Below are 26,463 nucleotides of genomic sequence, written 5' to 3'. Positions count from 1 at the left end.
GTGTAGACTGTAGCTCTCTCACGAGAAAAACATATTCTTGCGCTGTAGAAGCTTTCGAGCCTCTGAAGTGTTATTAGGTAGTATATTTGACAACTGTGATACTGTTCAAGACCAAAAGAAACGAGAAGTAGCTCAATTTGCACAATTTTATTAAAAAAAGGACATTTTAAACAAACCTTTCTAAACTTATACATGAAAATTCAATACAAAACCCACCCCAAACACAGCATGGTTCTAGCAACACACTTCATTTGTCACTTCTTTAAATCCAAAAGATGCCCTTCCACATTATGTAGTCCCACCCACCCATATACATATATATATATATTTAAAAATCTCTCTTTTTTTGGATGCTGCAACTGTAAACTCAAAGCCAAAACAGACCTGGATGAGGGTGTAGATTTGAAACTTATTCAGGGACAGGAGCAGGAAACTCACATAGAGCACCATTTCCCGGAGTGGCGCGAACCTGTTCTAGCCGCCTTCAGATCATTGCCGAGAGCCGACTTTCGCCAGCATTCAACAGATGTTATTGGAATTTCTTGGATTTTTTTGTAACAGGAAAGCCGAAATCCTGATAAACTATGTATACAGCAAGATACCAATTAATACAAGAATTTGTCACAAGAACCCTGTGGACATCAGTTCACCGCACATGCTGAAAACACAAAAGGATTGTGTGACTGTCTGTTCACATCCCCATTTATATATATATGTATATATATATATAAAACAAACCAAAAACACTTTCACACCCCGCTTCTGCTCAAATTGTTCTTCTGCTCAGGTGGAAGAGGTCTGATAGTATTGTCCGTAATTCCATGCATTTGGGTAGTTGTACTAGAGGAGGAAGCAAAAGGGGGAGGTGGGTTAGCAAACTTTTTGCGCCTTCCACACTTGCGCAAAACTCTGCCAAGGGCCAAGAGCTAAACAGCTCCACCGCTGCAATGTTGCAGGTGCAGAGGCCCTTGGCATTTTTAAAGCCTGAATCCCTGTCATGGCAGAGCTTGACTTTGGCAGGGGTTGCGTGGCAAAGGGGAGCCCAAAAACTTCCCCGTATCCGCTGCTCACCTGGTACCAAGCGTTGTAGTTGTAGGCAGCCTGGTTGGCTTGCATGTCTCCGTCCGCCATCTGCCCAGATGCCAGAGCTGCCTCGTCACCCTGCGCTCGCTTCTCGTCTGGCTCTTCGCAGCTGCAAGATGCAAGAAATGCGCGGCTGTTATTCGACAGAGCAGAGGGCCCAGAGATGGAAAAGTCACCAGCCAGCTAGCAAGTCCTCGACTCGCTGGGTCTGCTTTGCCTCGAATCTTAACACCACTGTCTGATATCCCAGCATGGTAAGGAGCTGGTGGAGAAGGGGGCTTCTGGCACCCCTAGCTCCCTTTCTGTCACCTCCACACCCTCTAGGGAACGACAAATGGTGGCCCACTTTGTAAGGGCAGGACAACTCACCTGCCTTGGGGGGGGGGGGAGAGAGAGAGAGAACAAAACATCTCTGTTCCCCTGACCCCCACTTCAGGAAGGGATCCAGGCCCCTCCCTTTGAGATACTGCACTTGCCTCTCTGCTCTGAAATATTTCCTTTATTTAACCTATATATAACCTTTACCTTTACCTATATAGCACTTGACTGTAAGAAAACATCTTAAGCTGTTTACAAAAGCATTATATCTTATTCCTCAGTTCTAAAAGGACTGCCTTTTCCAAAATATAATAATAATAATAATAATAATAATAATAATAATAATAATAATAATAATAATAATAATAATGGCAGCAGCAGCAATAATTTATTATTTATACCCCACCCATCTGGCTGGGTTTCCCCAGCATCTAAGCCCTCCTCAACAGTCCCCACCCCAAACCTTTTGAAATTAAGGCAGGAGGTGATCAGTGAGGGGGACTTTCTGGCTGCGACACCCAACAAGGAATACCCTCAACCCCAGCAAGGCTCACCTGGCGCCAAATCTGGTGTCTTTCCAATGCCAGGCAAATACCTTTTTATTTGCTCAGGCCTTCAAGCTATTGATTATCTCCTTTTATTGTTTGGAGGTTTTTTTCCTGATTCTGATGAGCTAATTATATTAATTTATGTGGGGTTTTTTTTTTGGGGGGGGGAGATGTCTTTCTACTGTCGTGTGCTACATTGCGAGTTTTTTAAACAAAGACTTGGCATCCCAATAACTAAATGTCATTTGCCAGAAGCATAGAAACCCTGCTACACACTTGACAAGGAATTCAAGCCTTGGGCGCTATTCAATCCCATCAACCCGGGGAGGGGGGCCGTTAAACTTAAAGCCACCTGCTCCTCATCTATCTTCAGCACAAGAAGAAGCCAGTCGCCTGGCCACCCCTTAATATGAACAGCAGCCTTGGAAGTTTCCTAAGTTTGAAGAACCTGAGCTGCTGCTTGAATGCTGCCTCCTTTGCTTCGAATGCTTCATGGGAAAAGAGTAAAAAGCTCTCGAGTGCTTGCATTTAAACATGAGGGGGCACTGTTAAACAGTGGTTACGCTCCTTTCTCCTGGGCCGTGTTCAGAAAGTGGTGGTGGGGGATGAGTGTTCAGACCCCTGGGCTCTCACTTGTGGGGTGCCTCAGGGTTCTCTCCCCCATGCTTTTCAACATCTACATGCAGCCGCTGGGAGAGATCATCAGGGGATTTGGGCTGGGTGTTCATCAGTATGCGGATGATACCCAGCTCTACCTCTCTTTCAAATCAGAACCAGTGAAGGCGGTGAAGGTCCTGTGTGTCTGGAGGCGGTTAGAGGATGGATGGCGGCTAATGGATTGAGGTTGAATCCTGACAAGACAGAAGTACTGTTCTTGGGGGGCAGGGGGCGGGCGGGTGTGGAGGACTCCCTGGTCCTGAATGGGGTAACTGTGCCCCTGAAGGACCAGGTGCGCAGCCTGGGAGTCATTTTGGACTCACAGTTGTCCATGGAGGCACAGGTCAAATCTGTATCCAGGGCAGATGTTTATCAGCTCCATCTGGTACGCAGGCTAAGACCCTATCTGCTCACAGACTGTCTGGCCAGAGTGGTGCATGCTCTGGTTATCTCCCACTTGGACTACTGCAATGCGCTCTACGTGGGGCTACCTTTGAAGGTGAGGCGGAAACTACAACTAATAACAGAATGCGGCAGCTAGACTGGTGACTGGGACCATATAACACCGGTCTTGAAAGACCTACATTGGCTCCCAGGACATCTCCGAGCACAATTCAAAGTGCTGGTGCTGACCTTTAAAGCCCTAAACGGCCTCGGTCCAGTATACCTGAAGGAGCGTCTCCACCTCCATTGTTCAACCCAGACACTGAGGTCCAGCTCTGAGAGCCTTCTGGCGGTTCCCTCATTGCGAGAAGCAAAGCTACAGGGAACCAGGCGGAGGGCCTTCTTGGTGGTGGCGCCCTCCCTGTGGAAAGCCCTCCCACCAGATGTCAAAGCGATAAACAACAACCTGACGTTCAGAAGACATCTTAAGGCAGCCCTGTTTAGGGAAGCTTTTAATGTGTGACATTTTAGTGTATTTTTGGTCTCTGTGGAAGCCACCTAGAGTGGCTGGGGAAACCTAGCCAGATGGGCAGGGTACAAATAAATAAATAAATAAATAACAACAACAACAACAACAACTATTATTATTATTATTATTATTATGAGGCACATTTTCAAAAGTGGCGCATCAGATCATTCTCGACTGCCCACCTCCATGCAGAGGCAGTTTTTTCAGAAAAACTCTTTGGCACATCCGGGAATAGAGCTTCCACTCTGGCCTGTCTGTCTGTCCGTCTGTGTCTCTCCCCCCACCCCCCCACCCCAAGGAAGCATGGTCATATTGGGTGAACCAAAATGCATAGTTTGGAGTAGGGCAGCCCGGACAGACTTTTGCAGCTAAGCCTTAACACCCTCACTGCTCTCTGCTAAACAAGACAGTTCATACCCATTTTCTGCTTTCCTTTTCAAAGACTCTTGCTCCTTCAGAAGGGACTGATGCTCTTCATAGGCATCCATAAGCCTGCAAAGAGGAGAGGGGAGAAAAAAGAGGCGGCAGGTTAGGCCTTTCTGCTCGTCAGTGCAGGATGCAGAAACATTTCCATTTTGCATGTTTGTGAACTGGATCACAGTAGTTTAAATCCTCTACTGAAGTTGGCATCAGTGAAGAGAACCCCACTTACTCCCAGGGCCAGAATTTCGGCAACCTTTAGCAGGAAGAACAGTTTTCTACAAAGAATGGCCTCTCATCAACCCTCCTGAACTTTGTCTGCAGCGTACATGCCATTAATAGGCATTAAAATGGGCTCAGATGCTGCCCAGTTCCCCTAAGGCTGTTAAGCACATGTAAAACCTCACTTGTTCACATCCAGACCAAAATCTTCAAGGAATTCCACCTTTCGCTGAGAAAATATAATCCTCATTTTTATAGCCAACGTGCCACTGATCGCTTTGTCAAAACACGCAATGATGTTCTCTTCATTTTGTTTCAGGTCTCCATTGTACTCTATTTCCAGCAAGTTGAGATACAGTTTGGGGTTATCCTAGGCAAAATAAATACAATACAGAAACATTCAGATGGCAATATTCAAGAGTAGTACACCAATTATTACAACCGCAATGATGAGGCAGCTAAATATATTGAAATTACAGGAGAGAATGTCTGAAGGGTATGTCAGCGGTGGAGCCTCTGCTTGGGTGCAGGGGGAGTAAGCTGTGCATGCAAGACCTCTTCCTCTCAGAACCACCACTTTCAGAAATGTTTTCATGCCGGGACTAATTTGCAACTACACTTCCAAAAATCAGATGGCTCAAGTTAGCCATGCACAAGATCCTCTAAGTAGGCAGACGCACAGCAAACCAAGAATCCCACGAGCACCAGTCTTCTCGGCATTCTCCTCAGGGATTCACGGTATCATCAAGGTGCATCTTAGAACACCAGAATTATCCCTCCACCTCCTGGCCCAATCAAGGCACAAAAGTCTTGCAGGAGGTTAGGGAGGGGCTGGTACCTTCCTGAGGAGGAAAAACTTTTGCTTGCCTAGAGACATGCACCGGATCTCAATGCCTTGAAAAAATGAATTTTAGTGAGTGCACCTCTATGTGTTTATTATGGAATCTAACATAAATATGCATACAGTGGTGCCTCGCAAGATGAAAAGAATCCGTTCTGTGATTCTCTTCGTCTAGTGGTTTTTTCATCTTGCGAAGCAAGCCCATTGACAGATTAGCGGATTAGCGCTATTAGCGGCTTATCAGCTTATCGGATCAGCTGATAAGAGGCTTAGCGGCTTAGAAAAAGGGGGGGAGGAAAGGAAAACCCCCCCGCAGGAACTCGCAATACATTTTCGTCTTGCAAAGCAAGCCCATAGGAGATTCGTTTTGCGAAGCACCTCCAAAACGGAAAACTCTTTCGTCTAGCGAGTTTTCCGTCTTGCGAGGCGTTCGTCTTGCGGGGCACCACTGTATTTGTAATGCACAGAACTTTGGAGTGCCCCCTGCTGCCGCTGCCTTAAGCCAGTACTGAGAAGGGTCTTCTGCCGTGAGGTATGGGGCTCCTTTCCCATTTTAATGTCTCTATTGATTCTTCTGGAAATGCATCTACATCTATGGCCCAGGAACTGGGGAAAGGGAGAGAGCTGCACCCCTGGCCACATTACAGCCCCGGGATCTGGCACCCCAGACACTGCCATGCCAAGCTAGCTCTTCTCTGGTGGGAAGCCTGGAGTTTGGGGCATGGTGTGTAGGGAAGGGAGCCTGGCAACATCAGTTTAGAGGGACTGGTGTCTCCAAGTTGCAGCAAGACGCATTGCAGAGTCAAGAGTCGTCATCACTGTTGCCAGGCACGGGAGCCCCTTGGCAGAGGTGGCAAGGAAGGGGTCCAGTTAGCCCTCCTCCGAGAGCTGCCTACCCTGTCTCTGTCGATGGCGTCCAGAATCACTTTCCTGGCTTTGGGGAGGTTCTTCTGGATTTTGAAAAGGTGCCGAGCGAGCTTGACCGCGAAGAAGGAGGCTTCGTAGCTGGACTTGGCGTTCTTCACAGCTTCCTGGAGCAGGTGCTCAGCCTCCTCCATGTTCCCATGCCTCCGCTCCAAGCTCACTCTCCGCAGGCGGATCATGGCCAGGCCTGAAACGTTCTCCTCAAAGGTCTTCAGAATTCTTCGGGCTTCATTGATATTCCCTAAAAGCAAGGGGAAATGTGTGGGTGTGGAATGGCACCTAGCTGGAATCAGCCAACAGCCCCTTGGGGTCCTCCTGCACAACTCCCTGCCAGGTACCCAAAGATCAGTTTTGGCTTAACTCTAGCTGAGTTAAGTTTCAGATGGGCATGAAAGGGAGGTGGGGGCTTCAAGCACCAGACTTTGTTCAGGTCACTTGATTCCCGCCTTCCTGAGAAGTAGGAAGCAACAACCCACTACAGTGGTACCTCGGGTTAAGTACTTAATTCGTTCTGGAGGTCCGTTCTTAACCTGAAACTGTTCTTAACCTGAAGCACCACTTTAGCTAATGGGGCCTCCCGCTGCACCTGTGCCGCCACCACATGATTTCTGTTCTTATCCTGAAGCAAAGTTCTTAATCCAGGGTACTATTTCTGGGTTAGAGAAGTCTGTAACCTGAAGCATATGTAACCTGAAGCGTATGTAACCCATATGTATGAATATCTCCTTCACACCAAACAGAGAAACTGGAACAAACTAAGAGAATCAATGCACAGGTGTTCATGAATCAGCCCTTGAGTTGTCCAGCAGCACACACAGCGCCCTCCTCAGGAGTCTCCTTTGTGGTGCAGTTTCAAGGCGGGAATAGTGGAAGTCGCTTCCAAGCAGCAGGAGACATTCCTCCGCCTCTTGCCAAGCCCTCTGGCACTCTCGTGGAGAGGAGCAAGGTGTACTCTCATATGTGCGGAGGTTGAGAGTAGATAGATAAAAACAGGAGTCTCCCTGCAAGGAGGGCTGATTACAGTCGTCATGGGTGGCAAGTGTCTGCGTATGCACACACCCAGCAGATTCCATGCACAGATTCTGCAATGTCCTGGAAAAGATCCTCAACTTCAAACATAAGATACAGACACTTAAATACACCCTGATCTACATTTTACTACCAGCTACTAGAGCCACAAACTTTGCTAAATTTTAGCATCTGCATAATCTCTTCTTCCAACCAGGCTCTGCAACCAATTCAGAGAAGCAGCAACGTTAGCACAGACTGCAAAGTGAGGTTAGAGGAAAACGGCAAGTGTTCCTATTTTGCAGGCATGTAATCCCCATAGGGATACTGGAAAGAGACCCTAAGAAGTGCTGCTACTAGGAGAGGAGGAGTCAACAGGGTTACAGCAGGGATATGGCATTAAGCACCTCCTTGAATCCTCTGTACAGCACTGGTCTTTCAGTCAGGTCTGATCGCTGAGATGCCAATCACGGTCCTAAGCAGAAGACCTGAACCTTCAAGATGTGCCCTACTTTCAATGTTTATAGGGCCTCATTCACTTCTCCAGAATTTGCAGTGGCTGTTTCATCCATGGATGAGCAACCTTTCCTGGGTTGCCAAATGATCAAAATACTGGGATACGGAGATGAGTATCTCCAGATGGTCTACGACCATTTACATTTACTCTTATCCTGTGGCAAGGAAAAAAGTGCACGTATCCTCATCTGCTTTTATTCTTGTTATAGTCTTCTTCATGGAGTGGCTTACAAGGAGGCATTTAAGTTTGTAGAGAAAATGACTGACTGAGCGGTGAGCCTCCAAGAGCCTGCCGTTCTGTTTGGCTGAAGGATGCCTCTGCTACCCATTCCTTCCTCTAGGAGACCCGGCTCCTCACTCACCTTGCTGTTCTTCAAAGGCTGCCCAGAGCAAGTGCACCATCGGCTTCTTTGAGAGGTGTATCGTGCAGGCCCGGCTGTAGACGTGCCTCACTCCTTCGATGCTGTGGTTCTCCATATACTTGGCATACTGCATTTGAAGACAGAGCAGAGACTGAACAATTCACAGCTTACTCTGGGCTGCTAAATACTTGAGAGAACTATAAAATTCTTGTGTTTAAACCCATTCAGCACCTTTATTGAACCATTAGACTAGTTTCTGTAAGGAGGGACGAAGAGAGGCAACGAAGTTGGCATATGCAGCTGTCAAATCTGGTTGCAAGCAGACCATCTCCTAATGCAACAGATATAGTTATACATGAACAACATTCAAACAAGAGTACAGAAGGTTAGTCACTGATCATCAATGTTTGCAAAGGCAGAGAGCTGTGCGTGGGAGACACGCCCCGTACCTTGATCCAAAACTCCTCATAGAGGGCACAGGAGATCACACAGCGCTCAAAGAGGACCACCACTCGCTCATGAGTCCCGTTCTCAATCTCAAAGTCCAAGTACTCCTTCCAGTTCTTCAGCTGAGTTTTCTCCAGAGGTTTAACGTGAAAATAAGGTCGTTTTATCTGCAATGGAGGAGAACCAAGGGAACGGAAAGTAAACCAGTTTTACAGTGGCGACAAAACAACTTTCATCTGCCACTTAATCCCGCCAAGCACGTGAGAAACTGGAACCTGCTGCTATCTAAGCGAAGGCCTGCTCAGAATCAACACATCCATATACAAGTGAATGCGGAGGAGAGAGGTGGATCACATTATTCCCCCTACATTTTTCCAAACCTGTGAACAAGGCCTCCATGCGCCCAGCTTGGAAACAATCACAAGTTTGAAGACCCTCCACAAGTCGTGGACAGACCTCCGGAATAATACTGTTCCTCCTTCCACACATTAATTTATACATGGATTAATGTGTGATCAGCCCTATACCCCTGAAGTGTAGTTTCAAGAACAGCTGACCAAGCTAGCAAGTTCCCTATACAGAAAGACCTAACAAAGATCAGGCACAGAACTCTTGGGTCCAATAAGAATGCACAGCTCTCAGCCTTGCTATGTTTCAATTCAATAAGTGGCTGCATCCTTAAGAACACAGAAGAGTCATCATGTCTCAAAGGTGGCCAAACAGATGTCTTCATTCCAAGATCCCTCTTTCCATTGCTTCTTGTTGCCAAACCTAGGCCTCCTCTACGGTTCTCTTAGAGAGTATAATCTGCTCATTGTGCCTCATGTGCATCCTTTACACTTCAGCCGATTCTCATTTGCCATTTCATTGCTCATTCACTGACTTTGGAGAAATCTTTTTGGTGCTCTTTGCAATCTGCTTTGGTTTTCAGCCTTAACTCCCCAACCCTGCACACCCTCAAGCCATTAAGGAACCCAACTTCTTACCTCCCTGCATTGTAAGAATTGCCCACTGATTGGTACCCTTTTGCCTCCTACTCTTGAATCATCACCAATCCAAAAGGGCCTGTCTTCTTATCTCATGGCCACCAGGAGGGGGGCTTTGCCCAAAAGTCCTCCCCAATTACCAAAATACAACCTTTGCTCAAATTTGGGCCAAAGCATTCTTCTTTTCTAAGCACCCTCTGTGTTCTAAAGGAGAACTCCTAAACCACTCCATCTTGTAAATGTTCTGTACTGCTAGGAAGTTGCTCCCTTCAGGCTGCACTTATGGACTTCCTGGAGATGTCTAGCTGGCCACCACTGGAAAAAAGAATGGTGGACTGGATGCCCCTGCCTTAGAGGAGAGCACTGCTGGGTGAGACGGCAGAAACAGGATCATGGGACTTTAAAAAAATCAACCGCTCAGACACAAAGTTAGAAGGGTAAAGCAAGCAGAACGTGGGTATCTAGAGATCTATCCCATTTTATAATTTTTTGCTTCTTTAATGGCCACACCTAAAAAACCACTTGTCTCTGAAATCTTGAGACGCTATTAAGCCAATTAAGAGTATCCAACAGAGATCGGATCTCATCTCTCCTACACCCCACGTTCTTTGGAGCCTATGGACAAGCAAACACCCTGAACAGAAGCAGCATCAAAGGAGACAACAGAAGCAGTTGTCTTGGTAAGAAGTCCCACATGTCTCATTACATTTATAAAAATGCTGCAATTTCATTAAAAATGTAAGTATCAGAGCATTACAAAACTACAAAAAACAAAAATATCAGATCACTGGCTAACTAGCAGAAATTATTTTTTTCTTTAACTGTCCACATTAGGTGGGGGCATAGGAAAGTTTTCAATGAACATTTCAGAATTAATACAAAAACCACTGGCTGAATCTATGCTGGAAGAGCATTCCTCAAGACTGGGCCAATAATACTGGAGCCTGCTCCAACTTGGGGGATAATCAGCAGCGCCACTAAATATCATCTTGGTGACTGAGATGAGATATAAGGATTCAGGCAACCCCTCAGATGCCCTGGACCCAAGTTGTTCAAGGCTTTGTAAATTAATACAAGGGCCTTGAACACGGCTTGGCAGCAGATGGGCAGCCAGTGCAGATCTTTTCACAACAGTGAAATTGGTCTTTTTGCACTCTGTTTTGCACTTTCTGGGACGCAGGTGGCACTGTGGGTTAAACCACAGAGCCTAGGACTTGCCGATCAGAAAGTTGGCGGTTCAAATCCCCGCAACGGGGTGAGCTCCCGTTGCTCGGTTCCTGCTCCTGCCAACCTAGCAGTTTGAAAGCACGCCAGAGTGCAGGTAGATAAATAGGTACCGCTCCGGCGGGAAGGTAAACGGCGTTTCCATGCGCTGCTCTGGTTCGCCAGAAGCGGCTTAGTCCTGCTGGCCACATGATCCGGAAGCTGTACACCGGCTCCCTTGGCCAATAAAGCGAGATGAGCACTGCAACCCCAGAGTCGGCCGCGACTGGACCTAATGGTCAGGGGTCCCTTTACCTTTTCTTGCACTTTCTAGAAAAGCAGCCCACACATTTTAAATTAAATGAGCAATCAGTGAAGTGTAGTGCAGACTCCAAAAATGCCCTGTGTTGAACCTCAAAATAGGGGACCCCAGTTGCAAACCCTGCTCAGCCATGAAGGTGTATACAAGGGCCATTAAAAAACTGAAACCATGAGACTACAGAGGCCATGCTGGCTGGGGCTGATACAAGCCAGAGATCAACAACATCTCCACCCCTACCTTAGTCTAACTTGCTAGGACGCCATTGCCTGAACGCCATTGGGGAAGGGTAGGATTAGAAAGCTTAACTGGACACCCGGAACCGCAATTCAAGATGCAAGAAGACTCTGCTGTTTTTGTGGCAATATACTAACACAGCAATCCCTCTGGATTTTTATTTTTTAAGTGTATTAAGGATGAAAAAGCTATACTATACAGGTACATCCCTCTGCCATTTGGATTCAAGAGAAAGCTTGAACTTTGGCCCATTAAATGTGTATCTAATATTCAAAATACTCCCAGTCGAATGCAAAGCTGTTAATTAAAGTCTGCTGACCGCAGCAGAAGCTGAGTGGAATACAAAGGGATGTGGAGCCACACCCGAGTTACTCAGGATTATCTTTATCTACAGAGTATGAATTTGCTTTAGGACCTGCCCAAGTTGGGTGGCCTTGACGGATTGCAACACATCCCATTTCACTCACCTCTTCCTCCAAGGTGGAGCTCCAAAAGCCGCCACCACAGACAAGCTCTAGACAGAAAGTTATGATAACCTTAACTCCGCTTGAAGTCATCTTAAGGGTAGGAAGCCCTTTGCCAAGGCAGGCGGCTAGTGCTGCCCTGGGCTCCTGGTGGCTAACCCTCCAGGCAGGGAGTCACTACATTCTGCTGCTTTCAAGTCAGGGCCCCTGCCTAGCAATACTGATGACCTACCACACCCAGCAGTCTAGAGGTTGTGCATTTACTCAAAACAGCACTTTGCAGTTATTTGTCATAGAAGGAGACCGTTCATTTTCTCTTTATGCAAACTAAGCCAACTGGAGATCAGATGAGAACACTGTTATTGGCCCTCACAGTGAAGAAATAATCTTGGGCCAATGTAAAGCTCCTGAACTTGGCACCTTTGATATTTCAGACGGTTTAAACTGCTAAATAAAATGACTCCGACAATACATACTACACATCACACACATACAGCAATCCTGAGGGCAAGAAAGCAAAGAATGCACATGAAATTCCAAATGGAAGCAAGAGATAAGGCTGCAATCTCATGTTTGTCGGGCATGCGCTATCTGAGGGATTAAACAACTCTTCTTTCATCACTGAGGGGGCCTGCCTACAAGCAGCAGACAGGGAAACAGGGAAAGTTCCCGTAAGGCAACCACAAAAAATGCTGATGCAATGGCACCTCTGTGTAGAATTGTCACTCTGAGTAATACCTCTGGCTCAGAGATCTGCACCAATTCAATCTGCTACAGGTTCAGGTTCAAGGTGTAACCTTTATCTTGGCAGCTTGAGATCAGTTTACTTGCAAGACCACTTTGCCTTATATATGCCCACTTGATTGCTTCCATCTGCAGAACCAGCACTGTTAGCAGGTGCCGTGTAATACATAAGAAGTCAATCTCTGAGTGTGGCAGCACCTACACGTAGGAAATCCCTGCCTATGGACATCAGGCAAGCACCTTCACTGTACTTTTTTCAGTGCTTGCTAAAAACATTTTTGTTTAGGCAAGCCATTATTTCATTGTACAAATGACTTAGCAAGCATAAGAAGAACTGTAGGACTTAGCAAGCATAAGAAGAACTGACGCTTAGCAAGTCTTGTGGATGAAGTCTGTGGAACCAGATGGCAGCTCAAAAGGTAAGTTTGTGCGCTTCAACTACAAGCTGTTTTGGACATGACCCACAAATGGCAGAAACAGCTTCTCCATGGAAGTCCAAAGCGGCTACTGCTGCCGCCTCCTCCTCCACGGAATTACAAAAGCATGTTATGCAAAGGAACTTACCCCTTCCTCAAAGGTCCACCTCTTGCTGACCTCATGCTCATTGTGATTGAACATTTCTTGATGAATCTCAATGATTCTGTGACGCATGTTTTCTATTTCAGTGATTAGCTAAACAAATACAGAAAGGAAAGGGTTTGACAAAATCCAGACACAGACACGCTTTTATGAGGCAGTGAGCTTCAAAATTTTCCTTCTGAAGCAAGCACACACAGTGCTCAAGAGGGGATCCAGAAAATCTGCCCGGCTGGGACTTTGAAATGTGATGTCCTTGGACTCTATTGCCAGCACAGCACCTGGGATCTGCAGAATCCAGTTCTTAAGGACAAACCTCTAGTCTGACCACAGCGAAGGAGAACAAGTACCTAACTCAAGGGTAGAATTCAAGTTTTCCAAATTCAAGGTACCACGTTTGTTATGTCCACCTAAAGTAACAGGAGAAGACCTCTGGTTGAGAATCTTGGGAGAGTTCTTGCCAGTCAGATTTGGCAATACTGAGCTAGATGGATCATTGGTCTATAGGTCTGGCAGCTGCTTATATATCCTTCTTTCTTCTAAACACCCACAACAAAGGGGTAGGGATCACCCTGCACGGCACTTCTGCTGCTCGCTGTGCTTCACAGGCCCTGCCACAGAACTGTTGTCTCAAATACACGGAGTGACAGCTCTCCTTATCCCCATCTTTTGAAAGAAGGAACTCTAGCATTTCCAAATTTTGGTGAAGGGAACTGCTAACAGGCTCCAGCATTTCTGCTGCCTGAGGTGCTGCTTCCTGTGACAGGGAGCCAGCCTTCCCCTTAACTTTGAATCTGCAGAGCTGAGCTGGAATCGTCCCAACAGCTGGAGGGTAATCCATCCACCTCCTCAGCTGGGAGTAAGGCAGGGCTTTATCTATTTATTAAAGTATTTATGATCTGCGTTTTTCATAAAAGTATATAAAGGTTGTATACAACATAAAAAGGTTCAGTAAAATTGGCAAAAGCTTCCATAAGACAACATGTCTTGTAGCTACATCATCAGGGTACTTAGGAACCCGTAACAGAACCCTCCTTGCTGAGGAAAGGCAGGAAGGAGGGATTTGGATATTGCTACCTAAAGACATTTAGAAAGAAATGAAGAAGTGACCAAGCCAGAAAAAAGGGGGGAAATGGGGAAGTGGGTTTGAGGTGACTACCAATCTGCCTCAACAGCAATGCTGGCCAAAAACTGGTAGACCCTGCCTGCAAACTACTTGTATAAATACAGTGGTACCTCGGGTTAAGTACTTAATTCGTTCCGGGGGTCCGTTCTTAACCTGAAACTGTTCTTAACCTGAAGCACCACTTTAGCTAATGGGGCTCCAGCTGCCGCCGCGCCGCCAGAACACGATTTCTGTTCTCATCCTGAAGCAAAGTTCTTAACCCAAGGTATTATTTCTGGGTTAGCGGAGTCTGTAACATGTAGCGTATGTAACCTGAAGCGTATGTAACCAGAGGTACCACTGTAAATGCTAAAGGTCAGATCTTGCGTCAGTTCAGGCTCTACTCTAACCAGAATCAAGAAGAAAGGCTTCAGAAGCACATGTGCTAAAACTAGGACAGGAATATGGAGAGCTGCTATGGGTGAGAGACAAGGCAGGGAATAACTTTAAAGGCAGAAAGCAAAGGACGGCAGCTGGCAAATGCGGAAACATGACACCAGATACAGACACGCCCGGCTTCTGAATGTGCTTTCAAAGAGCTCTAGTCAGCAAAAGATCCAGGCGTTTTATGAGCAGCTGAATAAATTAGGCCTATGCAAAACTGCTGTTATTAACCCCGAGGAAAAAAACAGGGCAAGCTATGCACAGTTACCTTAGCAGGGTCAGTTATATCTTCAGTTCCAGAAGGGAGGTCATCTCCAGGGGGGGCATCCTCCCCATTATGGCTATTGGAAGAAGCGAGTTCTCTGCGCAGTTGGATAAACTGTTCAGTGGTAAGAAGGTCCCGGGGCAGGTTATTCTGGACATGCTCTTTGAACCTACAGTCGAGAGAGAGAATGAGAATGAATTTGTGGGCTGTTCTAAGATGAAACTGGACAGCTCTTTGCCACAACGAAACTGCTCTAGGAAGAACCCAGGCAGCAAGTGTTGCATTTGTTACTTCTTAATAAGCAACTAGCTGGCCTTGTTTTCCAGAAACGCCTTTTCTCATTTCATCTGCTCTTCTTTATAATCACATATTACAAAAACACCCCCCCCACTAACATAAGATGTTAAGTTGCTTGTTAGGAGCTTATTCATCTTCCAAAAGGAAGCCCTGAAGCTCAGCTGCATTACCACAAATAACTCAGAAAGCCACCCCTGCTGCTCTATTTCACACTTGCAGTTAGTCAGAAATTCAGGAATTTAACCCCTGGGAAGCATTTAAGAAATTGACATCCAGTTTGTGCCCATCAACCAGCTCACAGACAACACAATGACACAGCAAGCGTCTGTGCCCAAGGAGAAGATTTGTCACCCTATCAGGAATTACCAGGGCTTTCCGTAGCTGAACTGCTCTTACAGATGCCAAGCTATTTCTCTGGGACAGATAAAATTATGCTACCTAGCAGAGAATACATGCCTGGCAGAACATTTATAAGTGCTCATCATCATAATGAATGCCATGTATAAAGTGCTGAAAATTATTAGATGCTCCACTACACATGACATTTTCACAGTTACACTGCTCAGGTGTAACGTCGTCTCAATTTCCTCCTTTAGAATACAACCAGAACACACATGCAACTAACAATGCATTTGTTTAAAACAACTTCAAGGCCTTTCAGTGTTGCAATAATAGGACATTACAGAAACCAAAAGTGTAACACTAACTCAACCTTAACAACCTCCTTACCTTTGGAAATGATGGCTGTAAAGCTGGGTGGGAATCCCAAGAATGCGGTCAAATACGGCAGTCACTGCTCTCAGGTTAGCCTGTTCATTTTCCCAGTTTATATACATTTCCCAGAGTTTGTCAGAGCGGAAATCTGTCCCTGCAGCTAAGACTGCATGTTCGTAGGTCCTGGGAGGTAAGACAATTTATGTCATCATGGAAATACTTCATTAGTCCTGAGCACAGATCCTGCTCAGGTGGCTAGAGTTTCTCCCACTCACTAAAAAATAAAACATGGCAAAATCATGCACTCATTGGCTGCTTAATGGATAGCACCCAAAATTCTCTGTCTTATGAATAATTGTGAATCACCCTGTGGTCTTCAGATGAAGGATGGTATGAAAATTAATTAAAGGGATAAATGGAAGCTGCTTTATGCCAAATCCACCTCCTGGTCCATCTAACCCAGCACTGTTCACAAGAATTGGCTATGGCTCTCGGGGGTTTCAGAGAGCTGTTCCCAGCCCTGCCTGGAGATGGCACTGGAGACTGGACCCAGGACACTAAACCAAACCTTCCAGGCTCCGAAGGGGAGGAGGGGAAAGCGGAGGGGGAAACTGGGCTTGCTCACATTTTGCAAAACCATAGTTTATCTGAAAACAGTCATCATCAGCCTTTTAAATCTGACTGTTCTGATAGAATTTGATACTGTTCATTTTTTAGGCGATTTTGGCTCAGATGTCATTTCTGCAATATTCTATACCCCCAATTCCTGAACTGATGCAAAATATCAAAAGCGCTTTCCTTCCATCAGTGACAATGTAAAAATTTTAAGATCCGAAGACAAACCAGTGTAAAATTTAACAAAAAGCTCCCTCACTCTTTCGAAACAATACCCTTTCTTCAACACCCTCAAAAAGACCGCTAGACTAAGGATGTGGTGACATGAAAGTTTATTTCAATTTGACTGAATTGTCCAGTTGACAAACTGGCTTTAACAGCAACTAGTGAAAAATGTGAACACAGAACACATTTCATTAACCAAACTGGGAGAAGGTATTAAAAGCAGACTTCCACACCCTCTTGTTGAAAAGAATGAAATTTGTGATGACACAGAAAACGATCAGTTATCACCGTGCAATGCCAGAAAATATTCTGTGTGAACCATTTTTTTAAATTTACAAAACATGCCTATAATGCGTTTTAATCCTTGTTGGCCCCTCCCTCAATTTAAGGCATGGATGGGGAACGTTCCTCTGCCCTGCAGACTCCATCTGTCCAGTGAGGATTCCACGCTGGATGCAGATGGAAGGGCTTCTCTTCTGCCCTGGCCAGCACAGAAACACAGCAAATGGCAGGCGCCTGTATTTCTTTCGTGGAATCGCAGACTTGGAAGGGCCCCTGGGGAGGTGGGTCATCTAGTCCAGCCACCTGCAGTGCAGATCTACTCCAGATCAGGACTTTGGCATGGGGAACAACAAGGCTTTGATCCTTTCCCCACTCCCTTGGGTTGCAGCCCCAAACAGGTCCCCGTATCAGTAGTTTGCATGCTGGGCGGAGTGGGTGACGGCTTCCCTTTCATTCCAATGGGAATACCCCCCCCCCGCTCAGGGTTCCAAACTACAGGAGTCAGGGTGGGGAGGGCTACCCCCCAGCAGCAGGGGACAAAGGGGTAAAGCTTCCACTTCTAATGCCTGGAGTGTCCTGATGCAGGCAATTTGCATTTGCGGGGGGGGGGGAGTCTTCCCCCTCAATGCAAGCTGGAGACAATATGAATGAATGGGATGTGGCATGTGGGCAAGAAATTACTACTACTACTATTATTTTATCTATTTGTCTGTTTGTATACCACCCTTTATCCCTAGATCTTAGGGCAGTTCACACCATACAAATGCAAGATGAAAACACAAAATGCATAATCAAAACAATAACCCAAACAAAACAAACCTCTATGTGTGCATTAATGAGCATGGGGTGCTTCCAGGCATACTGGCATGCAGGGCACATGACCCACAGAAGAATGTGTCCCTTAAGGAAGTTTCTCCACCCCAATTGCTGTTAACTCAAAGACATTACAAGCTGAGAGCTGCAGCCTGAGCAGAGATCTACATCCAGGTCTCCCAAGACCAGTTCAGACGAGTCAGTTTCAATTTCACACCCCAATGGTCTACTCCAGGAGCTTGGATAGCAGAAGCCGTGTGCCTGCCCTCTGTTCAACTCAGGTGGAAAATGAGAAGGCTGTTTTTCACATGACCGAGCACAGCTCTACGCAAAACTCCACCCCACAGGGTGTTTATATTGGATTGTTTTTGCAAACAACTTACCCCCTAATGGTCCCAACAGTTTCAGGGTCACTGGGATCCAGCGTCTCCTTGAGGAAGTTTATGTAATGGATCCAGAGATCAACACTAAGAGGTATTGCCTGGAGTCCCCTTCGATATACCTACAAAGAGAACACCAAAAGGCTATTTTTCGAATCCTTACTTAGGTGGCAAGAGAGAGGCAACACTGTGTTATCCGGTGAACCTTAAGAAATACTAATGTACTGGAATTTTGTTTAAATAATCTACCATTACCATTGGGTGGAGGTTGGCTAGAACATGGCAATGCTCTGATCTCCACGTGCGGAGTCTTGATCTTCAAAGCGCAGCAGTCCCTGCATCTGACCAGGCTGTGTGGGCAGGCTTTGGGGTACAGACCATAGGGCACAGACCCTTTAGAGCACCAATGACAGCGTCTGACCAAAAATGCAATAAGATGTAGCAATGGTGACCAGCAAAACCAACCACAGTGTTCGAATTTTGCGAAATAATAATAAATGTATAACGTAAGTGACAGAAAAGCCCTGCCCTACTTGTTAAGCTGCAGTGTAATGCAGACGCTTGCACTGCAAAGCTTGACAAACTGTAGTAGAGGTTTAACGCACCTGCCAACAAAGAGAGAAGATATTAGCTCCGAGTGCCACAAGGAGGGACAAGCGCAAACAGAAAGCCCTGTACGAAGAGTGGAAGGTACTGGCAGCCAAAGAGTTACTTTCTGTGGTTTGGTCGGTGTTTGGCTCACAGGACCCAAGAGCAACAGCTGAAACCCACAGCCTACATACCTCGTCCGACTGCTTCATGTTGCTGTGCCGCTTCTCAAGGTCTGCATATTTTTTCCAATAGCCATAGCAATATGGGTAGTGTGCAAAAAAACTGTCGAAGGCTTTTCTGGCAGCTAGTAAATGGTTCTGGGGGGGAAACACACAGCTCAGTTTCAGAGGTCTTAGACTTTGCGTAAGTCATTCCACACATTATCAGGAGGAAGTTCTCTCAAAAGTGAGGCCTCCCCGAATCCAGAACAATAGCACTTTTTTTAAAAGAGCCAACCAACAGGGGCTGCTTGCCTGGACATTCTTCATCCATGAACAACAAAAGAAAAGGTTGAAGGAAAAGTAGAAGTCCTGCAAACCTTAGAAATCACAACCTCCTCTGGATTTCACAACCATCTTATAAAGAAATAAACAAGAGTATTTCTAGTATTTATCAATGAGCAGAATCCGTGGAACAACGGCACAAAGACAGGCATACACAATCACTACCCCTCAACTCTGGAATGCTCTTCCACAACATGCTCAAAATCCTGGCCAGCAATGGAAAACCAACATTTTTATGAAAGCTTTCAACAGGTGAAAACCACCAAAATGAAAGGGATACCTCTCACAAAGTTAGCCTTTGGGATTTAAAAAAAAAACCCTCTCAAGAAGTACTTTCGTTAGTCTAGTGCTATCTGTATTAAAGAACCAGAACTATTCTTTTCAAAGGGCTGGACCATATGAGTTATAGAGATTTGATTTGTAGAACAAAAACTTATTCAACGATCCAAAGAAATACTAAGTTTAAGAACTGGTGTCTAAGAATTTACAGCCTGCTGCAAATAGTCTTCTAATTTGTCTAATTTAGAACAGCCTAGTCATGCAGAGGGACCTTCCCAGTTGTTGTGAAAGCAACTGTCTCTATTATTTGAACTTTCTCTCCCTGCTGTGAAAACCCCCAAAACACAAGTATCTCCCTGACAATGTTGCAAGACCTTTGAACCAGCTGATGATGACCGGTAATTTTATCAGATGCTTTAATATATCCTGTACTTTAAATTCTTGTTTATTTCATTGCATGCTAGGAACGCTTTGGGCTTTATGGCAACGCTTGAAATATCAAAATCAGCACTGACGTACTGAAGCACTGCCCATTTGAAAGAGGACATGGGAGAGAAAAAGACAAAGCACTTGCTTACCTCTTGTTCTACATACTGCAGGAGATAGACCCAGCCCGTGAAATCTTGTGGATTAGTTTCAACCACCTTCCAGAATTTTTCAAACTCGGGAGGGAATGAAGGTTCAGGGTCACCAGTCTTTGCAGCTTCATTGTCTGCCATTTCACTGTCCTGGGTAGTTTCTTCCAGAGTGTTGTCGCCGGGAGAGTTGTCAGGGGACTGCTCCATCTCCGTCACACTCATGATCTCCGTGCTGAAGTCAGCTGGTTGCTCACTCTTGGCATCAGTGTCCTTGCCCATGCTCTCGCTTTTCAAGTTACTGTTGTCTTCCTTATGATCTGAACTCTGCATAGCGACAAGACACTCCTCTTGTTCTGTTAGAAAATAACCTGTTGAAGTGGAAAATCATCGTCATCATCATCTGCTGGGGATAAGATTCCTAAAACAAGGGCAGCTGACACTATACATCCCCAGATAGAGGGGAATAAAAATGGTGAAGAACCAAGGATGAATGAATGAGACTTGCACCAAAACACCCTGAGCATCAGTGGCTGGACTGGGATACAATCCTAGATATCAGAGTTAAAACTGACTTACAGTTCTGCATCTTGGTTCTCCTAGTCAATGGATTTGTCAAGTATTGAGTGAGAAGCAAACAGTCTTCAGACTCTCTCCTCTGGCATCAGAAGAAAGGAAGCCTGAAGGCCAAAACCAAATTACTGGCTAAAGATAATTAATTTAAGAACTGTCCCCAATTTGTAAACAGTGGGTGATATTACTCAGTGTAGACCCACTGACATTAAGGAACATGATTAGGGTAGGTTCATTAATTTCAATGGGCGTTTTTGGAGTAAAACTTTTGGTTGAATACCACTTGCTGTACCTGCACTGCTCAGATAAATCTGAAGGTGAGGGCAGGTGGGGGAGGCAGAGAGCAGTATGAGATTGACAAGCAAGCACACACATATACACATCCAAAGACGAAGAGAACTAACCAAAATCTGAAGAAGGTGCGCACTCAATACTGATAGAAACAAAGCAAACTCTAAAAAAGTTTGGTGCTCATACCTTAAATCCCAGCTCTCCTAGTTTAGTAGGGGAAAAACAAACCTGGAAAATGCCACTGCAGCCCAAACCTTAGCCTACATAACTTACTAGAAAGTAAATTTATTTGAATTGTTTCATATCCTGAAGAAATACCTAAAATTACTGATAGCTATATAGAAGTCTTCTGTATTATGAAATGCTATTAATAATAAAATACTGTGACAGTACTGTACTATCATCCAAGCTCTTGGCTAGCCTATCTTTCATTCCAACAGCTGGGACTTTATCAGCCACATGGCCTTTCTTTTATACACACACCCATCAAAGATAAGTGGCAGCCCTCCAAATGAAGGTTAACGCTTTTGTTGGGAAACTTGTAGGCTTTCTGCTGTGCTAACTATGACAGCGGAATTGCATTTCAGTTCCCTCTCTGAATGTAATGTTCCAATTAACTGGTTGAGATACTCTGAAATAATCCTATTAATACTAACAACAAAACACAGACCACTAGCTGTAGAGGAGCCGGAAAGTCCAACTCAAGCCCCACAAGATAAAAGGGACTCACAAGTTGGAAGGGACCCTGAGGGTCATCTCATCCAACCTGTGAAATGCAGGGATCTCAGCAAAAGCATCCCTGACAGATGGCCATCCAAACCTCTGCTTGAAAACCTCCAAGGAAGGAGAGTCCACCACCTTCCAAGGGAGACCATTCCACTGTGAAACAGCTCTTACTATCAGAAAATTATTCTTGATGTTTCTGACTAGCCCTTTAGAGACTCATCTTTCCTCCCGCTCACAGTTCCTGAATTTCCTGCAAACCGAAACCCACATCCACACACCCTGGAACAGCTTCTTGCCCCAGCTGTTACTTTCCTCATAAACCCTCCAAAGCACACAACAATCACATTCCCTACTCTGGAAGACCAGCCGAAAAGAGTGATCTCCCGCCAGCCCCTGAACACAAGTAAGTAACAACAGGCACAAATGCTTCTAGCCAGCCCATCTCCCACACTTCCTTTGCAAGGCAGCCCAGATGCTCTCAGAACTCACCTCACCTCAGAAAAGGGTTCCAAGAGCTCTGCACTGGCGCCCTCCCTATTCCCTGCACAGTCAGACAACCTGCAACCATCTAAACCCCAAATCTTCAAAACCACAATGGCTTTTAAAGCAAAATGGGGCACCTACCTTGGCTAAGTGGCTTCCCCAGCGTGCAATTAGACTAGTTGCAAAAACCCCATCCCATCCCTGAGAGTCATGCGTCACCACCTCTGTGATAATCCCAAACTTTGGAAGACCAAAGGCCTTGCCCACATAATTTAATCAAGCTAGGAGAAATGAGCGTCAGGCCTTGATGTGGGCATTCTCCCGTACTGCTTTATGAGCAAGACGGTAACAATTAACAACCTGTAATCAAGGCTGATGATGATCATCAATCACAACACTTCTATAACCGAGACAGTAAAAATCAGTTCCCAGCATCTCTACATGAGAAATGTAGCTTAAGTAATTAATACTTTCAGAATAAAAGGAAAAGCAATTATATAATTACAGATTTTTTTCCAGGGGTTGGACAGTGATGAAGAAAATTAAAGTTTCAACCACAACACAAATTTGGGTGTGCTCTTAGATGTAGCCCTAAGTCGGCAGGCCCAGCTTTCTGCAGTGGCCAGGACTGCATTTGCACACTTATGCCTGTTCTAGCACACAACTTTTGCACATTTAACCAGTGCACATTCAGCTTTATGCATTTAGCAAAATAATCGTTAAAACTGAAAAACTGGGTAGAAAGGGGGTGGGTGTCCAGGGGAAAAAAGGCTCTGGCAACCCCACCTGACATTGCACCCAACCTGATTTTAGTTTTGGCACACTTCCCAAATGTAACCCCTTGTAAATTGCGGGCTTACTCTGTTTTTAGGACCCACTCTACTTTTGTAATTGTAATTTGTTTTTAATGTTTTTAATGTTGTATTTTAGTGTAATGGTGTGACACACCTTAGGCCCTTAGGGTGAGAGTATGTAAAATTAAAAATGTCCAATACGACTCTCAAAACAAAGAGCATAAAACGTCCACACACTTAAACCCACCTATAAAAAACAAAGAATAGCAGCAATAAGCCTCAGCCCTAAATAAACAGCACTAACTGCAGCCAATGACCAGAAAGTCTTATTGAAATAAGCAAAGCCTCACATGCCTTCCCCAAAAACAATTAAGGAGGTGAATCTTCACACACGCCCATGTGGCTTATTCCAAAGCAGGAGAAAGACTATCAAAATATCCAGCTACCAAAACATCTTGGGATTTCAGTAATCGATTAAAACTTGCAATGTGGGGCAGAACATTTTCCAGCACTTTATTTTTCTATGTTCTACAGTGGTACCTCGGGTTAAGAACTTAATTCGTTCCGGAGGTCTGTTCTTAACCTGAAGCACCACTTTAGCTAATGGGGCCTCCTGCTGCTGCCACACCACTGGAGCACGAATTCTGTTCTCGTCCTGAAGCAAAGTTCTTAACCCAAGGTACTATTTCTGGGTTAGTGGAGTCTGTAACCTGAAGCGTATGTAACCTGAAGCGTCTGTAACCCAAGGTACCACTGTCAAAATAAAAAAATTCCTTCCAGTAGCACCTTAAAGACCAACTAAGTTAGTTCTTGGTATGAGCTTTCGTGTGCATGCACACTTCTTCAGATACACTGAAACAGAAGTTGCCAGATCCTTCTATATAGTGAGAAGGTGGGGAGGGGTATTACTCAGAAGGGTGGTGGGAATGGGAGATTGGCAGATAGCTGAGAGGAGCCTGTTGACGACTCTTAACGACTGCAATAGGTCTTACAGGAAAAGGCAAGGGGTGAGGAGGTGAGAAATGGTTTAGTCATGTATAGTGAGATAAGAATCCAATGTCTCTGTTCAGACCAGGTTTTTCCATTGTTCTAAGTTTGGTAATGAGTTGTAATTCAGCAGCTTCTCTTTACTGGAAGGAATTTTTTTATTTTGACTATGGCAGACCAACACGGCTACCTATCTACCAAGGTACCACTGTATTTTCTATTTCGTTGAGTACAACAGTAACGATGAAAACGTGCCAAGTTCAAAGTCAGAAGACTTAGACTGCTCCAAAGTTTACTAAATGCATGCGAAATCAAATGATTCTCTCCCTTTTCAATGCAAACTGAACTTTCCCTCCCAGGAAGCCCTTGTCCTAGATTAGGAGAGAGACACGCAGAACCTACTACTACACGGCATGAAAAGCAGCTGATCGGCCTAGCGCTGGTCTCTGGAGACCTGTTCCCAACTTCTCTCCCCCCCCGCCATGGTGGGGCTGGGACCCTCCTTCGCCTGCAACCCCCCCCCGCCCTCAGCGCCTGGCCCAGGGGGATAAGAGGCAGGGAGGGCACGATGGTCAGGACCTGGGTTCGAATCCCGCCTCGGGGGCGACAGTCGCTGAGCCTATCCCGCCTCGCAGGGTTGATGTGGGTGTTTAAATGGGATTTTTTTTGTGGGGGGGTGTCCGTTTCGGCCACCAGGAGGAGGAGGAGGAGGAGGAGGAAGGCCGTAAAGGCCCCCCAGGCCTCGTTCCAGGTCCCCCGGTCTCTCCTCCGGACCCCCCATGGAAATCCCTCAGGGGGCGTCCGCCTCTCTCCCCCCGTCACGTGGCCCATGGGGCGGGGCTCACCTGCCTCTCCCCCCCCCCGCCATTTCCTGAGGGAGCCTTGGCGCCCCTCCCCCCGCCGCGCGAGGCGGGAACGGGAAGGCAGGCAGGCAGGCAGGCGGCGCCTCCCCCCTCAGGAGACCCGGCGGGGCCTCCGCCGCCGCCGCTTCCCCCCACAGGCCTTTCCCACCTGGCCCAGCGCACTCTCTGCCATGGGGCCCGCTCGCCGCCGCCTCCTCCGCCTCTTCTAGGCCGCCCGGCTGAGGGACTGGCTGGGAAGGCCGCACTGCGCAGGCGCCACGGGCCTCCGGCCTGGCTCCGAGCTGAGCTGCGGCCCCGTCGGCGGGAAAGGAGCGGCGCAGGCGCAAGAGGGAGGAGGCGGGGCGGCGCAGGCGCCGGAGAGGCCGAGGGGGCGGGGCTCCGGGGGCGTCGCTTTCCCGCGCGGCTTGGCTGCCCCGCCTCCTTCTGAGCGGGCGGGGCGGGGCGGGGAGGAGCGGGCCTCTGAGCTGGTGCAGAGTTTTTCTCCCGCCGCCACGCTCTGCTCTCTTCCCAAGGCAGGGCGGGGCTCCCCCCAAAGAGCCCGATAAGATGCAGAGCATTTCTTATAGGTATTTAGGGTTCCTGTTTATCGGGGTCGGATTTAGGCTGGATGAGGCCCTCAGCTACTGAAGATAATGGGGGCCCTTTATAGGTCCAGCTGTTTTTTGTGCTGAATATATGCTATATGGTAATTTATGTATGTATAATAATAATAATAATAATAATAATAATAATAATAATAATAATAATAATAATAATATTTGTACCCCATCCATCTGGCTGGGCCTCCCCAGCCACTCTGGGCGGCTTCCAACAAAGATTAAAAATAGATTAAAATGTCACACATTAAAAACTTCCCTGAACAGGGCTGCCTTCAGATGTCTTCTAAATGTCAGGTAGTTGTTGTTCTCTTTGACATCTGGTGGGAGGGCGTTCCACAGGGAGGGCGCCACCACCGAGAAGGCCCTCTGCCTGCTTCCCTGTAACTTGGCTTCTCGCAGTGAGGGAACAGCCAGAAGGCCCTCAGCGCTGGACCTCAGTGTCTGGGTAGAATGATGGGGGTGGAGACGCTCCTTCAGGTATACTGGGCCAAGGTTTTTAGGGCTTTCACGGTCAGCACCAACACTTTGAATTGTGCTCGGAAACGTACTGGGAGCCAATGAAGATCTTTCAGGACCGATGTTATATGGTCTCGGCGGTCGCTCCCAGTCACCAGTCTGGCTGCCGCATTCTGGATTAGTTGTAGTTTCCGGGTCACCTTCGAAGAGCGTATTGCAATAGTCCAAGCAGGAGATAATCGGAGCATGCACCACTCTGGCAAGACAGTCCGCGGGCAGATAGGGTCTCATCCTGCGTACCAGGTGGAGCTGGTAGACATCTGCCCTGGACACAGAATTGACCTCCACCTCCATGGACAGCTGTGAGTCCAGAACGACTCCCAGGCTGCACACCTGGTCCTTCAGGGGCACAGTTACCCCATTCAGGACCTAGTAGGTATCTCAAGCCATTTGCCACTTTATGTAGGTTTTATTTTACTTGTTTTGTGTCTTATATTTTGGATATGTACATCCAGGGTTTTTCCCTTTAAATTTTTTGGGGGCTCCCAAGTTGGCCTCTAAGCTATATCTTGTTTACAGTATTGTATTTCCATCCCATCTTCCCCCGCCAACGGGGTCTCAAGGCGGCTTATGGCTAAAATAAAAAAAAGCTAAAAACATTGGCTGAAGGGGGCGAAGATATTTGCATGTTCTAAGCCACGTGTGTCCCATGAGAAAGTCAGAAATCATCATTATCATCATCATCATGCCCTGAGGGGTTCATCCAGCCCAGCCCGCCGCTGTTTTCCAGGGGCCACCGGTGGGGCGCCCCACAG

The 26,463-nt window shown here is 46.4% G+C and overlaps 1 protein-coding gene across 1 annotated transcript; it reads right to left on the bottom strand.

Moving 5' to 3' along the window:
• Positions 1 to 132: 132 nt before the first annotated feature.
• On the bottom strand, positions 133 to 24,897 carry PRPF39 (pre-mRNA processing factor 39). Its single transcript, XM_083515200.1, has 14 exons — positions 24,742 to 24,897; positions 19,880 to 20,247; positions 18,711 to 18,836; positions 17,932 to 18,050; positions 15,629 to 15,796; positions 14,606 to 14,771; positions 12,777 to 12,884; positions 8,262 to 8,426; positions 7,813 to 7,939; positions 5,899 to 6,167; positions 4,347 to 4,531; positions 3,937 to 4,011; positions 1,072 to 1,192; positions 133 to 840 (listed from the first exon to the last, which is right to left on the bottom strand). Exons 2-14 carry the CDS (start codon positions 20,207 to 20,209, stop codon positions 784 to 786), a joined length of 2,016 nt encoding a protein of 671 aa, XP_083371326.1. The 5' UTR covers positions 20,210 to 20,247; positions 24,742 to 24,897; the 3' UTR covers positions 133 to 783.
• Positions 24,898 to 26,463: the final 1,566 nt, after the last annotated feature.

Source organism: Podarcis liolepis (genome assembly GCF_965112155.1).
Source record: "Podarcis liolepis genome assembly, chromosome: 1".
Classification (NCBI taxonomy): Eukaryota; Metazoa; Chordata; class Lepidosauria; order Squamata; family Lacertidae; genus Podarcis; species Podarcis liolepis.
Note: the sequence above shows the minus strand (reverse complement) of the source record. Positions and strands in the feature narration are given on the sequence as shown.